The sequence below is a fragment of the Neovison vison genome, chromosome 8 (genome assembly GCF_020171115.1).
Source record: "Neovison vison isolate M4711 chromosome 8, ASM_NN_V1, whole genome shotgun sequence".
NCBI classification, from domain to species: domain Eukaryota; kingdom Metazoa; phylum Chordata; class Mammalia; order Carnivora; family Mustelidae; genus Neogale; species Neogale vison.
This window is the reverse complement of record NC_058098.1, coordinates 53,510,468-53,527,496: the sequence shown is the minus strand read 5'-3', so window position 1 is coordinate 53,527,496 and position 17,029 is coordinate 53,510,468. Positions and strand designations below refer to the sequence as shown.

At 39.9% G+C, this 17,029-nt stretch overlaps 1 protein-coding gene across 4 annotated transcripts in view; it reads right to left on the bottom strand.

Moving 5' to 3' along the window:
• PLEKHH2 (pleckstrin homology, MyTH4 and FERM domain containing H2) overlaps positions 1 to 17,029 on the bottom strand; it is a 119,644-nt gene that overhangs the window by 45,836 nt on the left and 56,779 nt on the right. For 2 of the 4 annotated variants that reach the window (XM_044263607.1, XM_044263610.1), the window contains exons 9-15: positions 15,675 to 15,750; positions 14,379 to 14,473; positions 13,587 to 13,767; positions 10,596 to 10,732; positions 10,378 to 10,488; positions 10,125 to 10,211; positions 8,204 to 8,362 (exon numbers count right to left, since the gene is read on the bottom strand). In XM_044263607.1, the coding sequence (XP_044119542.1) occupies positions 8,204 to 8,362; positions 10,125 to 10,211; positions 10,378 to 10,488; positions 10,596 to 10,732; positions 13,587 to 13,767; positions 14,379 to 14,473; positions 15,675 to 15,750 (846 nt within the window). The remainder of the gene's footprint in view (positions 1 to 8,203; positions 8,363 to 10,124; positions 10,212 to 10,377; positions 10,489 to 10,595; positions 10,733 to 13,586; positions 13,768 to 14,378; positions 14,474 to 15,674; positions 15,751 to 17,029) is intronic. The other 2 variants (XM_044263609.1, XM_044263608.1) reach the window with 2 other exon arrangements.

Sequence of the window (17,029 nt, the reverse complement as noted above, 5' to 3'; positions counted from 1 at the left end):
GATCTCTCTCTGTCAAATAAATAAAATATTAAAAATATATATATATAATAACTATCTACTGAATACTGCCTATATGTCAGGAACTATGTTAAGTGAGGGGGACAGAATTTGAATCTAGCTCTTGATTTTGAATGGTCAGAGACTGCTCTAGGGCCTGGGGATAGGCATATGAACAAGACACAGGCTCTTTAAAGAAGGAGATCACAACCTTGCAAGGTAGACAATGAAACCAACAGTATGATATATATCATCATTAAGACCACAAAACGTGGGAAGTCTGGGTGGCTCAGTTGGTTAAGCAGCTGCCTTTGGCTTAGGTCATGATTCCAGGGTCCTGGGATCAAGTCCTGCATCGGGCTCCTTGTTCAGCCTGCTTCCGCCTCTGCCTGCTCTGCCTGCCATTGCCCCTGCTTGTGTGCTCTCTCAATCTGATAAATAAATAAATAAAATCTTATAAAACAACACAAAATATTTACATTTAGATCTGTTTCATGTGGAAGACTTTTACTTAAAATTTTTACTGAATATTGTAGGTTTTTCATCATTTGGTAGCTTTATGAAGATCCTTACTGTGAGTTCCTCCCTGGCCCAGTCCTGCCTAGGTACCGACATTGAAGATCTTTGCAAGAGAGACCCAGCTACACTGTCAAGCCTAGAAAAACACCAAGAACTCCATTCTGGCCAGTGGGCAAGATTTCCAATAAGCCCTAGTGCTCCAGACCTAGAATGTGGCCTGTCTGGTTGCTCCTGCCCTAGAGTCCTCCTTCCCTGGCAGCCCTGCCACGCCTTGAAGCCAGCACCTCTCCTGCAACAGAATGGGCTTCAATCTGGAGAGGTCTACCTTCTAGAAACCAAGACACTGGCCAGTAAAACTAAAGCCCAACATGCTGTTGTCACACTTGCCCATGGTGATAAGTATTAAGGAGAAAACTAATGCAGAAGAGAGGGAGGAAGGGCTTGGGGAGAGGGGAGGAGGTGGGTTTCACAGTTTAAAAGAAGGGGCTCAGGAAGTCTTCCCTGGTATCAAGGCAGGTCCTGAAGGAGGTAGATGAGCCAGGCAGTCATCTGAGGGAAGAACACTCTGGACAAAACAGGTAAATGGGAAGGCCCGGGGATGGTGCATCTGAGACTGAGCAGTGCGGGGTTAGGAGAGAGGTCACTGGGGAAGGGACATGAGGGGCGAGGGTAGGAGGTATGTATGTTTTGCAGGTATGTATGTTTTGGGATGACTTACATTGAAATGGCCTGTTCTGATAGTAGTACGCTGAGAAGAAGAAAAATAACTGCCACAACAGATTTCATGGGAGGAAGTCACTGTAGTAGAAAAGGCCTGGGTTTTGAGGTCAAAGGACACAACATTTAAATTCCAGTTCTGCCTCATGCTAGATGGAGGTCCTCAGGTGACAGACTTAACATTTCAGCCTTTTTATGATTCATTCATTCGACAGGGAGAGATCACACGTAGGCAGAGAGGCAGGCAGAGAGAGAGAGGGAAGCCCACTTCCTGCTGAGCAGAGAGTCAGATGCGGGGCTCGATCCCAGGACCCTGAGCTCATGACCCAAGCCGAAGGCAGAGGCTTAACCCACTCAGCCACCCAGGTGACTCAGCCTTTTTGTCCATAATGTGTAATTACTGTGTATCTTATTGGACTGATGTGATGACCAAGGGAGAACATGTAAATAAAGGAAAATAGTAGTTACTCAATAAATGCTTTCTTCTTCACTATGAATAAGGAGAGATAAAACACATGTCATTTAAACCCACACATGCAGCCAGGCTTTGGGCTTTCAAAACTGCAGTTTAAGCAAATACCACCATCTAAGTAGGATGGATTTAAAATCCTGCTTGAGCAAAACCAAAAAATGTTTCATTTGGCAAGGCTTGTTTCAGTTTAATTAAATTTAGAAACATATTTATAGATAAATATCCTGGAAGTTTTAAATAGTTTGTGTCACCCAGTTTTCCTTTCTTTCTTTCTTTCTTTCTTTCTTTCTTCCTTCCTTCCTTCCTTCCTTCCTTCCTTCCTTCCTTCCTTCCTTCCTCCTTTCCTTCTTCCTTTCTTTCTTTCCTTCTTCCTTTCTTTCTTTCCTTCTTCCTTCCTTCCTTCCTTTCTTTCTTTCTCTTTCTTTCTTTCTCTCCTCTTCTTTCTTTCTTTCTTTCTTTCTTCCTTCTTCCTTCCTTCCTTTCTTTCTTTCTTTCTCTTTCTCTCTTTCTTTCTCTCTCTCTCTCTCTCTTTCTTTCTTTCTTTCTTTCCTTCTTCTTTTAAACAAAATCCAGAAAAGCCTCTCAGCAAAAACTGGAGTATAATGCATCTGGCTGTAGAGAGCATACTTTTGAAATGATTTATCTTTAAAATAGAACAATGTGTACCTTTGAAGAACTACAAGTTAACAAAGACCTTTGCCAATTCACATGTAAAAGTTGTTTTAAAAGCACAATCTGTCTTTATGCGTACATCTGATTATATCAGGATTTCTTAAAACTCTGAACTATTCTGGAAATTTCATAATAAAGCTAATTAGGTTAGAAGAACCCTTGTAAAAATTTAAAGACAACCTCAAATCCCAGGGCTTTGGTGAATGAAATAATTGGAAAACATTGTTTTTTACTTTGAATCCGTACAAAGGTCCTCCCTATTGGTTCTGCCTGAAACTCTGAAGACACGGTATATCAGACCCTAATGATTAGCCTCTGTCATTACACAAAGTAGAAGCTCCCACGGTCATCTCTCCTCTCCCAAATTCTCATGCTTAAAGCCTTCCCACCACAAATCCTATCACCCAGCCTTGCTGACGTCCATATGTGGGTAAAAATCTTGTGAGAATAATAGCTAGCATTTGGGGAGTGTTTATGTGGCAGGCACTGTTCTAAAGCACTGTATATACTTAAATAATTCGTTTCATCCTCCCAATACCTTGTGAGGCTGGCACTATGGTTAATTCCCCCACTTAACAGATGAGGACAGTAAGGCACAGAGCTTGCAAGCTGCCTATTCAAGGTCACACACAAGCAAGTGGCAGAGCCAGGACTTGGGCCTGTGCTCTTGCCCTACCTAGCCTCTGCCACACTGCCTCTCTACCTCCTTAATTCACAGTTTTGGCCCTCTTCCTTTCCAATGACCTTTGTCCCCTTCCTCATACCCTCAACTTTTCTTTACTGGATACTGCTCCACTTCTGAAATTGACGTTCTATTCTCTGATCTCAACCTTTTCCCCCTCCTCCTCTCATTCCTGGCACCACTCCTGTTCTTTGACCTCATTCCAAATGTTCAGTTCTCTGGTTCTTCTATTTTATTTCAGCTTCTCACTTCTTTCCTGGCCTCTCTTCCTTCCCTACCAACCTCGGGTCCTGATTTTGGTCACAAAACAACTCTTGCTCCAAAGCATGGGACTGTGTCACATCCTCTGCTTCTAACATACCCCCTCAAGAAAATTTCACCTCCATTTTCTTTTAGGTCATCCAGTGGAGAGTGCGGGAAGAGAGAGGGAAGGTAATGAGGGGTTTGCAGACATAATTTTAGCTAGAGCAGATAACTTAAATTGGGTGATAAATATATGAGGGTTCACTTTTTTTTAAAGATTTCATTTATGTATTTGATAGAGAGAGAATGTATGCATGAGACAGTATGAGTAGTGGGAGGGGCAGAAGGAGAAGCAGACTTGCCACTGAGCTGGAAGCCCAATGCGGGGCTCGATCCCAGGACCCTGGGATCATGACCTGAGTTGAACAAAAACACTTAACCAACTGAGCCACCCAGGCACCTGAGGGTTCATTCTATTATTTCTTCTACTTCACATGTTTGAAAATGCCCATAGAAAACATTTATTTTAAATCATCATCTTACTAGGTATGTACAGAGCAAGTAAAATGTTAACTGTAGAATCTAGGTGGTAGGAATATGGATGTTCACTGTAAAATAGTCTTCTAACTTTCCTGCATATTTGAAAATTTACATAAGAAAATGTTAGAAAAAAATGACTACTCTCACATCACTACAAAGTAAATTCTGCTCCTATTTCTGGGCGTCTGGAAGATGTGAGAGAAAAATTACCAATATGAATTCAAATCACCAAAGTCAGGTGGGCCCTGATAACACTTGCCAATCTTTCTTTCTGCCCTCGAGTATTTCCCTATGTCCCTGATTGTTCTCAGTCCTTTCCCTCATTCTCACTAAATAACTTAGTTGTGGAGTAATCTTCGTCAAGAAAACAGGATATCCGATGTGATCTCACTCTATGCCCCACACACTTAGATAGTTGTCCTTCCTCGCCTTCCTGCCAGCCCAGCCCACCCACCATGTCCCCCCACCATGCTGCTCCCCCATGTCCACCCACCCACTTCTGAGCTTTGTTCTTCGTTTCCCACTTCACCTCTCTCCTGGCTTCTTCCGCTCATCTCACAAGCTCAAGGTATGCCTTTGCCATCCTAAAAATGCTTCTCCTAATACCATGCTCCCTTCAGCTTCATTCCTTCTGACACGCTGGACTGTGCAGACAGCTCTTTAGAGTCAAATACGGCACTTACTCATCTCCCCTTCATCTTCCAACACACCGCAGTCTGCCTTTCTTGCTAAGCACTCCACGCAGCATCTGATACCGCAGACCACTCCCTGCTGTCACCACTCTACTCCCTGGCCCCCATGACTTGCTTCCCAGGGTCTCTTCACACACTTCCTTTATGTGCTCTCAGCTTTTGTAAAACCCAGTGTTCCAGCAGCAGTCCGTGGCTCGGCTGCAACACACATGTCCCTGGGTTACTTCTCTCACTGTCAAGAATTCAACCACCAAATACATACTGAGGATTCCCCAAATCCTTCTCTCCAACCCAGCCCCCTCCTCTGATGTAGCCTGGTGTTGCCACTGCCTGCTGGACTTCTTAATCCTTAACTCAAGTATCCTCAACGTTCTAAAAATTGGCATGGTCCCAAATAGCCTTTGAATCATCCTAAAACCGCTCCTCCTCCCTGAGCTCTCTTTTCATTTATTTTATTTTTTATTTTTAAGTAGGCTCTGCACCCAGCATGGAGCCCTACACAGGACTCAAGCATGACTGTGAGATCAAGACCTGAGCTGAGATCAAGAGCCGGACACTTAACCCGAGTGACTGAGCCATGCAGGTGCCCCACCCTGAGCTCTCTCATCTTCCACCCCGCCAATCTTGTCTTTCCCATTTCTGGACCCTGAATTCAAAAAAATCTAACCAAAGATTTTATGTCCTACCATTATCTATATTCACTCCCTCCTCTCTTTGCTTATGACCAGTTCAGAGTCTCATCCTCTTCCCAAGAACCACTTCTGCTGTCTGTTCTTAGCACCCCCAGCTTGCCTCCGACAAATCCGCCTTCCTCTCAGCAGAACGATCTGTTAACAACACGAACGTGCCCCCGCTCCTGTTACCAGCCCGAAGGGTTTCACACCACCTTCAGGGTGCAGGATAAAGTCCTTAACTAAACAAAAAAGCCGTCCATGATCAGGATGATCAGGACCCTCCAGCTTGTTCTCCAAAGGACTTGTCTTCAGTGGAGGTAGCGCTCTGTCTTTGAGATACTCTGTCTTTGTTCTTTCTGTCTCCCAGCTTGGGAAACCTTCCTTGCCCATTTCCATTTGGTGTAACTATTCCTTCATCTCTCTGAAGACTCAGCACGGATGATTCTTCTCTCAGAAGTTGTTCCTGATCCCACAGCCTAAATTAGATTTCGCTGTGACCTTACCATGCGTCTCGTAACTGTGCTTAGTACATGTCATTATAATATGCTATTTCCTTTTCTTTCCCAATAGGTCATGAGGTTCTCTGAGGGATGGGGCAGTGGCCTATTTATCTTGATGTCCTTCAGCCCATTGCCTGGCATGTGGTAACTGTTCAATCAATTTTTTTTTTTAAAGATTTTACTTATTTATTTGACAGTGCTCACAAGTAGGCAGACAGGCAGGCAGAGAGAGAGGAGGAAGCAGGCTCTCCGCTAAGCAGAGAGCCTGATGCAGGGCTCGATCCCAGGACCCTGAGATCATGACCTGAGTCAAAGGCAGAGGCTTAACCCACGGAGCCACCCAGGCACCGCTAAATTTTTGTTTTTTAAATAAATGAGTTTTTATACAGAAAATGTTTTTCTTAAGTACTAAAATGAAAGTTGCAAGAGTGACTAATCCAGAATCAAAATTAGTCAAATTCTTAATATCGACTGGCACATTTCTGTACTTAATAACAATGTGACAACCTGAAAAACACCTCCTCCCTCCCGAAGTATTCAAGTGCTGTTCTATAGTAGCTTAAATTGTAGCCTGAATATGAGCTCAGAACAAATCGCTCAGAATAACTGAGGGAAATTTTTCTCTTACAAGGCTCTCAGGGTGAAAATATGGGGGTGGACATGAAAAATGGTAGGAAGGAAACCTAATAAGTAGCCTGTCTATAAACCCAAGTGGTTTAGTCATCTGATAATCACATCTACTTATCTTCATTTAAAATGCAACTGTGAGATGGGAGGCAGGGAATAGCAGAAATGTAATGTGCAGGAACTGACAGTGCCATGTGGATAAAGAAAAAACAACCAAACAAACAGATTGTGGGAGACGTAACAAGCCCTTAGCCACAGGATCATATTAAAGTCTAAGGGTTTAAAACACATGGTCCTTGAAATCAGAGGACAGCTAGTTATTATGAATTAGAGTAAGAATATGATTTAAAGTAGCATTGTGTTCACTGGAAAATATATATTTGCATAATACCAGGGAGTCTCTAAGTCACTGGTAACTGAAAAGACATTTTCCTGGTAATGTAACATTTTGGAAAAAACGCAGTACAATTCTTTGTTGAATGTACTGGTGAAATTTTTCTCTTACTTGAGGTGGAGCTGGTCAATCTGTAAATATTACCGAGTAGCACCTATGTATGTTTCCATATTCATGCTAAGTATAAATTACATGGTAACATAGCTTGTCTAAATCTAAATTTTTAACTTCTTACATAAACAAGGCACATGAATGATGAATGATTATTTAGAGGTTATTTTTGTGTGTGATAACTTATGTGTGAATGTTTTATTATATTTTTCTTAAAGTGATCAATAGGACTTTTTAAATTTAAAAATAATATTTATCTTAGCATAAATCAATTCTTCCTCATTCTAAAAAAATGAGAAAACAGAATTAAGCAAGAATGAAATCAGAGTTATAATATATCTTGGCATATTTCATATTCAGACATTTTTCTATACATATATAATAAAATGGGATATAATATAATACTGCTGTCTACTTTATCAACTAACAATGCATCATAACATATTTCTAAGCACTAAATATTCTTTTATTTAAAATGGCTGTATAGTAAATCATTATCTGATTATATATACTTGTTTAAACTATCCCTTACTCTACATTTAAGTTGATGCCAATTTTTCTTCATTGTAAACTGTGCCATGCAAGTAATCTTTCTGGGGCAATTGAAATGTTCTAAATGTTGACAGACTGATAGTAAATATCTGTCAAAACCCATCACACTCTATACTTAAGATCTGCATTTTATTTACTTAATTTTTTTTAAAGTAAACTCCATACCCAATGTGGAGTCCAACATTGGGCTTGAACTCACGACACTGAGATCAAGACCCAAGCTGAAATCAAGAGTCGGACACCAAACCAACTGAGCTACCCAATTGGCCAGATTTTTTAAAATATCGCTTGTATTTTTTAGGTCTACCAACTCTACTTCTTTCCCATTGTGTCCTTTGTTCCTTTTCCCCCACTGATATTTATCTTTTACTTACTAACTAGGAAAAGCTTGTTTTTCACATGTTTCAAACACTTACCCAAGCTTTTCAACTACCTTTTAAATATTCTGGTTAGGAATTTCTTTTTTAAAGATTTTGTTTATTTATTTGACAGACAGAGATCACAAGTAGGCAGAGAGGCAGGCAGAGAGAGAAGAGAAAGCAGGCTCCCTGCTGAGCAGAGAGCCCAATGCAGGGCTCCATCCCAGGACCCTGGGATAATGACCTGAGCCGAAGGCAGAGGCTTTAACCCACTGAGCCACCCAGGCGCCCTTGGTTAGGAAATTTTTGATGGTAAGAACATTTGGTATCCAAAGTAAAACACACTTCCCACCCAAGACAATATAAATACACATATTCTCTGACACCCACTGCTGATCGTGGGGCTACCTCCCCAGTTGCCTCAGACACTGCTATGCACATAAAGGTCCTACCTTGGTGAGCAATCCCTTCACCGTTGGTTTGCCCTCAGGCTGCAGAAAAAGAGGGCTGGCAGCTTGTACTCGAAGAACATTCTGTAACACTTTAATCCATTCTTCTAATATATTGGGAGAATCTGCGGTCAGATAGTATGTGTGTTTTTCAGTGGTCAACTAAAATGGGATGAGAAAGAGATAGGAACGGAAACTCTGAAGATTTAGGATTATTAGCATTTCCCTGTCTAGTCTAAAAACATTATTAATTACCATAGAAACAAACATGCCGTACCTTGAATCCTAGTTGCTAAATAAATGATTCCATACATAATTTAGAGTAGTTTCACCACTTTGTGAGAATTACAATAATTAACTTGGTTCTGAAATAATTTTTTCACTTCCATTTACTTTAAAAATTTTCAGAGTATTAAGCTTTTTTTTAAAAAGATTTTATTTATTTGACAGAGAGAGATCACAAGTAGGCAGAGAGGCAGGCAGAGAGAGAGGAGGAAGCAGGCTCTCCACGGAGCAGAGAGCCCGATGTGGGGCTCGATCCCAGGACCCTGGGATCATGACCTGAGCTGAAGGCAGAGGCTTTAACCCAGTGAGCCACCCAGGCGCCTCGGAGTATTAAGCTTTTGAGTCATGGTTTTTTATCTCATCAAATCATTACCATTTCTTTTTCTCCCTTAAATGTGCTACAGGTTCCTGGCTGTTGAAGTGAGCAGCAGCATGACTGGAGGTTGTAATAAGATATTTTTTTAGCAAACAAAGAGTTATTTGTTATAGAAGTGAAGAAATCAATTATAACTAAAACAAGAAGAAGTGTTTAGAAGAAGAGCAATTCTTATAACATATAAGATATTACGAACTCACTATTTTTCAGTCTTAAATTAACCACATTTCAAAATTTTCAAATATTTCAGAAGCTTGTAGCTGATTCTTTTTTATTTTTTTTAAGATTTTATATATTTATTTATTTTAGAGGTAGAGAGAGAAAAAGGAGAGACAGAAAGAGAGTATACACGGAGGGGAAGGGGCAGAGGGAGAAGAGAATCTTAAGCCGACTCCACGCTGAGCTTGGACCGTGATGTGGGGCTCAATCCCAGGACCCTGAGATCATGACCTGAGCCAAAACCAAGATTTGACTGCTTTAACTGACTGTGCCACCCAGATTCTTATCTGCCTTGCTTCAAGATGAAATTTTTCCTGATTCTCCCTTCTACGTTTTTGGGCAGTTTTCAGGTCATTATCCCCAGAAAACACTGAAAATGAGCCTTATTCCAAGGTAAGAATAGGAGCAAGATAAGAATATAGTATTTATTGAAGGTATTTCAGAAATAAAGTATCTGAATTTCAATCACATTTATCAAACTATCTCAAGAGTGTATGTTTTACATTTAGTAGGCTTCTAACAAGACTGGCCTTATCGTGTGGGTTAATGGGCAGCACCTTTGTCTACGGTGTGATCAATATTCTTCCCACTTGTTGTTTCCCACTGTTGTTATAGCAGCTGAAGTTCATAGAAGAAATGCCATTTTTCTGGTTCTATATCAAAATGCAAGCTCTCCTGAAGTTATCAGAACATCAAACTAATAATATCGGGAATTCATTTCTCATATAAGCCTTCCCTAAAATAGCTAGACAGTTTGAGAGCTGAGAGAGCTGGGAGATCAAGTATAGGGAAAGAAGCGTGTGGGGTCAAGGGCAAAGGAAGTGCTGTGGACAGGTACTCAACATAAACCCAACTGATGTTATATTTTTAACTGAGAAGGTCTAGGGTTTCACGTGTTTTTTGAGGCACTACACTTAACACAAAACGAATAAAGAAACACTGAATCATCCAATCTCCTTTCTGTTAGCTTGGATCATTAAGAACTGAGTTTTGCATGATACAAAAAAGAAAAAGTAAAAAAAAAAAAGGTTAAGAAAAAAGTACCTGAACTGTTTGTTTGTTATCTCCTCTTAAAATGCCGCAGGATGCACTAAGTTCAATATGGCCCTGGGGTTTTCTAATTACATCACTCTGTAGGAAAGGAAGAAAACCCAAGGAAGAGTGATTGATTACCTGTTAACAGTAGTAGTAAGAAATGCTTTGTATCATTAATTGCATTACAGGGAAGAAAATCAACCAGGAGTTTGATTTCTAGTTTGAGGAAGTCAATTCTAAAAAGCAAGCACTTCCCACTCACCGGAGATTTATAGTAAAGTAATTCACCACCTTTAAGAACAAACCACCTCCTCTTCCAAGTCTTGACTCTACCACTCATTTTTAATAAGTAGCCAGATTTTTCCAGTGGTTCCTAATTAAAAAGAAATTTTATAAATTTAAGTTTCCCTTTGGAGCCTCAAACTAACAAGATTCATTAATATTTTCTTTCTTTAAAAAAAAAACTGATTCAGTGTTTACATTTTTCCCGTTATCACTGGATGATGAGCAGGTTTTAGGGAGCTTCTGCTCTGGCTGGGAGTATTCTGTGTCTGTGGAGTAAGCATCTGGGGGAATGGCATAATCACTTTCAGAAGCCACTGAAGACAGAGACACACCTAGACGAATAAAGAAATAAATTAAGTCTGGGAAGCCTGGGTGGCTCAGTTGGTTGGACGACTGCCTTCGGCTCAGGGCGTGATCCTGGAGTCCCGGGATCGAGTCCCACATCAGGCTCCCAGCTCCATGGGGAGTCTGCTTCGCTCTCTGACCTTCTCCTCGCTCATGCTCTCTCTCACTGTCTCTCTCTCTCAAATAAATAAATAAAATCTTTAAAAAAAAAATAAAAATAAAAAAAAAAGAAATAAATTAAGTCAATATTTAATAATCAGGTGGCCCAAATGCTAGCTGTGAGTTCTCCTAAGGACTATAGCTATTCCAAAATCACAAGCCTTCCTAGACTAGATTTATTCTCATACTTTTGCCATAAAGAACTTTTAAAGCAGAAAACAGAACTAAAGGATTATGATATAAACCTTCAAGGAAGTCACAGGAACATGAAAATGTTGGTATGATTATAGGCACAGCGAATTTTACATAAACTGTGCAATATATATATAAGATATATGCAAGGATACTAATGTATCTTTTATTAAGGATTAAAAATGTGTATTCACATATTTACATTGCATGTATTACATATATACAGGCAAACAAATGTTTGATTTTAATTTCTCAAGGTTTGTACAAACACATTTTATTTTTTAGAAAGATTTTATTTATTTATTTTGACACAGAGAGAGAGAAAGCACAAGGGGGGTAGTAGGAGAGGGAGAAGCAGGCTCCCCACCAAGCAGGGAGCCTATCTGGGGCTCAATCCCAGGACCCCAGGATCAAGACCTGAGCTCAAGGCAGATGCTTAACTGACAGACAACCAGGCACTCCTACAATTACATTTTAAACCACTTAGTTTTTGTAATCACTTTTTAAAAAATATTTTATTTATTTATTTGACAGATAGAGATCACAAGTAGGCAGAGAGGCAGGCAGAGAGAGAGAGAGGAGGAGGCAGGCTTCCTGCTGAGCAGAGAGCCCAGAACCTGGGATCCTGGGATCCATGATCCCAGGACTCTGGGATCATGACCCGAGCTGAAGGCAGAGGCTCTAACCCACTGAGCCACCCAAGCGCCCCTGTAATCACTTTTAAAGTAATTCACATCCAAAAGAAGTATTAGTATCAGTATCAGAATTAGTAGTATTTTCCATATAAGTTGAATATTACCAGTTTATAAAAATTTTTAAAATCTTTTTGTAAAAGAAAAGAAATAAGACTTAAAGATATAAACAAACTATTTCATTTGCTAGCAGTTACAAAGTAAAATTCAAGGGAACATTTCCACAATAATTCATTTGCTTTTTTTAAGAAAATTACTTGCAGGTTGCAAGCCACATTTGCAGGGTCCCTACAATTGGAGATTTTCAATATAATAAAATCAAGGACTTTAAATCATTATTCATTGCAGTATCTGACAATTTTTTAAAGTGTTTATTAACATTTAAGGGACTTGTTAGGACGTCACTATATCATTATTATTTATTTGACTAAGACAAGTAACAGTCATGACAATAATGTCTTTATTTTTCATAGAACAATAAAAATTTAGATTTATAAGGGACCTCAGAGATCATCTTATTAATGCCTTCATTCTCTAAGGAGACTAAGGTCCAGAGATTAAATCAAAACATTTGTTCAAAGTCAAACAGCCAGGCAGGAACAACAGTGGAGTGCAAATCTCAGGTGGTCAGCCCCAGGGCCAGTGTGCTAGGCACTCCCCTAGGTGCTAGGGACAGAGCAGATGACAAAACAGAAAAATTTCTGCCTTCAGTGGACATAGATTCTAGTCAGAGACAGAATAGAGACAGACAAAACATTGGCAGTAAGTGCTAGGGAAAGATATAACATAGAGCAGACTAGAGGGAATTAAAAGTAGTTGGAAAAGAGCAAGGGATTGCAATTTGAATGGTATGCTCAGGATGGATCTCACTGAGAAGACAGTGTTGGAGCGAAGCACTGTAGCAGGTGCCAGAGTTAGCCTGATAGTCATTGGGGGGGAAGAATACCAGATGGAGGAAACAATCAGTGTGAAGGTCCTGAAATCAAAGCATGCTGGCACATTTCAGGCACAGCAGGAGGGTTGGTGTGACTTGAGCTGAGCAAGGAAGGAGAAAGGATATGAGATCGAAGACATAAGAGACACGTAACACCTTATAACCTTATGAGTCTTTGCAGTATTTTGAGCAATAGTGTGATGTAACCTGATACGGCTTTTGGGGGTCAAGGTAGGAGTAAAGAGGCTGGTGGAAGCCCAAAATACTTAGCCTATCAAAGTTGAGCAGCTCCAGAAGTTGAGGGAATTACCTAGGAGTTCCATGGAACATGATTTGAAAACCAACAGAGCACACTGCATTAAAGGCTTTCATAAAATACAGGTGTCATTTAGTGTGATTATGTCTCTCTGTCACCTATACCTATACCAAATATTTCTTCAAAATCCACTAAAACTCTTAGACATGCCCAAAGTAAAGTTTTCATTTCCATCCTAGTATCACATTAACCACCAAGTTTTTAGGTATATTTTCTGCCACTTAGCATAACAAATTGAGCTGAAATAAAGTCCATCCCATAAATTATCCAAAATGCCACACACTAACTATAAAAGAGAAACCTTGTTTTGGCCAGTTATTGCACTCTATTCCCATAATAAATTGATTGCTCTCTTAGAGATAAGGTTAAAATAAAAAGATCATGTGGCTTGGGTAGAATCACAGAAAGAATTAAGAGAATTAGGACTAAAATATAAGCATCTTAGTCCTGGCTAATTCTCTTCTCACTTCAGGTAAAAGCAAGTACTTCGATTGTTTTTAAAAAGTCCTATTATGGAGATAAAATTCCTATTAAATATCCTGAATTACATGGAGTTGTCTCATACGCCTGAGACTTTGCCTCACCGCGTTTCATGGCTCTGGGGCTGCCTGGTCCAATCCGGTTGCGCATGTCTGACTCTGAAGTCCGGGAGCTGGATCTGGAGCTATCTTCTTCCTCTGACCCAGAGGAGTCATCCAGGAATGGGCTGCTGCTTATTTGTGTTGCCTTCTAAAGAAAAGGACGACAGCCTAGAAGTGTCCATCTCTAAAGTCACCTCTCTTTTTAGATATGAAATGCTTTAGCAGAAGACATGGAATAAGATTTTTTTTTTGAATACAAGAATATATTTTGGCATTATCGAAGTCATGTTGTTAAATCCCAAATTCTCATTAGCAAGGCATTTGTCAAATATAAAAGTTTCCTGAAAACATAAGGCTGTTAATACTTAACAATACTTATTTTAATTAAGTACTTCAAGCAAGGGAAGGGAATCCTGGCAGTGACAGAAAAATCTTACCAAATTAGGAATCTTTGCTACATCATTAATAGTGATATTTCCTTTAAACAATTAACCACCAGGGTGGGGAAGGCTGTGGAAAAGCACATGGGGTATAATAAAAATGGGCCCAGACCTCTAAAACTCTGAGAAATGTAAATATCTTCTCTAGATCTTTCCATTTCTTCTCTTTTTATGATATATTAGTGTGAACGTCTACAACTCCCTATAAAGGGAAAGTCAAGAGTAAAATGTCAAGAACGGAACCCGGAGCTTGAATAAACCGTTTTCCCGGTCCACCATGAAGAGAGCCACATGCTCAGCAGTATCAGTAATGACTTACCCCCTTCAAAGTTGTATACACTGGAGTTGTCATATTCTTGTATATCAGAGAGGTATAGAGTCCTGATGTGGTATAGGACAGCAGAGCAACAGAATCTGAAACAGGAAACAAAGTGATTTAAAACAACAACAACAACACCTTCTCTCTAGCACTTAGGTCTATCTCTTATGGATGTGAGCTAGCAAAATGTCCAGTTATAGAGAAGTTGGATGAACACGCAGGACTGTTCTATGGTCTGCCGTAAGAAACATGCACTCTCGTCCATGGCTCATTATTGCCTTACATGTGCTACTTCCCCAACTACACTGTAAGTTCTTGAGAGTAAGGATCATAGCTTTTATTTCTTCGGCATAGCTTTTATTTCTGCTCGGCTGAGCAGAAATAGCATAAGCACCTGCTAATTCAGCGACCACTATCTTATGAAGATATTCTCCGATTCTTCATAATTCTAATAGTGATAAGGTGTTAAAACACCAGCATGCTTAAGACCTTATCAGGTGAACCTCATGTTGAAAGCTTAAAATATAATTTCCCCAATGGTAAGAACAGAAGATCACTTTGAAGAAACAGAACATCAATGATTGCCTCTAAGATTTGGTTTAGTGTTGGATAGGGAGGGGGCTAGGAGAAGGAGAAGGAACCGCTGGAAAATTTCTCTTTTTATTCCAGATGCTGTTCACTGTTGTTTGGTTTTACTTCGTATAATGGGAATGCATCTGCTTCTTCAAAAATTTTTTGAAGAAAGAAAGAAGGGATGTGTTTTAAACTCTGAAAAACAGGACATAGAGACAGATATTTTTGCAGTTTTAAACAGCTGAAACTCCACAGCTTCTTTGCTTTATCCCTTTTAGGTAAAAACAAAAAGAGTTGAACATAGATGGTTGTGCCCCTATATTGGGTAACAGTGAATTTCAACTTTAAATGTAAATTGGCAACCTTAGAAATCATTTTCTAAAAGTTTTGCATAATTCTATCTACTCCAATGAGCTTAGACGTTTAGGAAGTTGTTGGCTAGTGAAATGGCAATACATCGTCAGTTATTTTTTGAAACAAGTTTTACTGTAGTAAGAAACACATAACATAAAATTTATCACCTTAACCATTTCCAAGTGTGCAGTTCAGTTTGAGTTAGTGTTAATTATATGCACACTGTTATGAATCAGGTCTCCAGAACTCTTTTATCTTGCAAATCTGAAACTCTATACCCATTAAACAATGACATCCCCTCCCCACCTCCACCCAGCCCCTAGTCACCAGCATTCCACTTTCTGTTTCTACGCATGCAAAATCACTTACTTTTATTAACATTCTCCATATTGAAGGCCTCAGACATTCGAATACCTGATTTGGCTACAGCATAAATTCTGCTCTCCTAATGTGAAAGAGAGATTTAAACTGGATGTTTAAAGCAAAGAAATGATTACTTTCAATACACATGTTCTTCATTTAATATACACCAGAGCGGAGCATTATTATAAAACTATCATCAGTGCCAACTCAAATATGCCACCGTGGACAGCACTGCAGACATTTTCCATCCATTAGTCACTCCATTTTTTATCTTTGTTCCCTAGTTTTTGCTTGGTATTTTACGTTCTTTTGAAGAGATAGGAAAAAAGTAAGAGAAAACTTATAATCACTGACTGCTCATAACACCACCTTTAGTATCCTACCATTCTAGACAGGATTAAAGAGAAAAAAAAAGCATAAGACCTTGACTGGCTGTAATATGAGGTTAGATACCATTCACAATCATTGACTACACATAAACAATACCTTTAATATCCTACTCTTCTAGAATATGGTGAAAGAGAGGAGAAAAATCTGGAAGTCAGAAATCACAGAGTAGCATTAAGTGTTATCAACTCCTTATTTCAATGTACATTTCAGTGAAGGAGAAGGAAAAATGGGAGGCCAAATGAAAAATGAATTTGAGAATGGCAATGGAATTTATAATATTTTCTTACTTCTTTTCTCTTCTTTGAAAGAAATCTCTGAAATAGGTATTGGAAAGGTTATTAGCCCTGCCCTCTGCAAGAAAAGGGATTCCAGGTAGTTCTTAATACATAATCATCATGTCCTGAATTCTCTACTGCATCTAATTGGACACGGTTGCCTGGACAGGGCATACCAGGTGGCTAAGGCAGTCCTCTTCAGGACTGTGCCAGCCAGTGGCCTGCTAGGTAACGGGCACGGGATCCTCGTTGTCTGAGACATTTTCATTTGAAGAGCGGCTGATGAATGAACCAGATGCGGTTTCTTTGCGAACGGGGTTGTGAGGCACGCACACAGAGACGAAGAGCAGAGCCGGCGGAACAGGAAGATACGTAAGCACGGGAGTAAGCAGGAGAGGCCGCGGAAAGCACGACGGAGTGGAGGAGAGGAGTGAGCAGTAGTGAGGCAGAGTCACTGCGGACGGGAGAGAGGGGCTAAGCCACGGGTCCAGGGACACGGGATGTCACCCGTTCTAAGGAGCTGACAATTAGAGGTGCTGCTGAATCCTCACGTTTTCCCACTACGGTGACTATTGTATTTTGAAAGATATTCCAATTCTGTAAGGATGGGCCATGCCTTCAAATAACCTCTTAAAAATCCTTAAAATGAACCCTCATAAATTGAGGTAACTGGAATACGTCTCTTTTCCTTGAAAC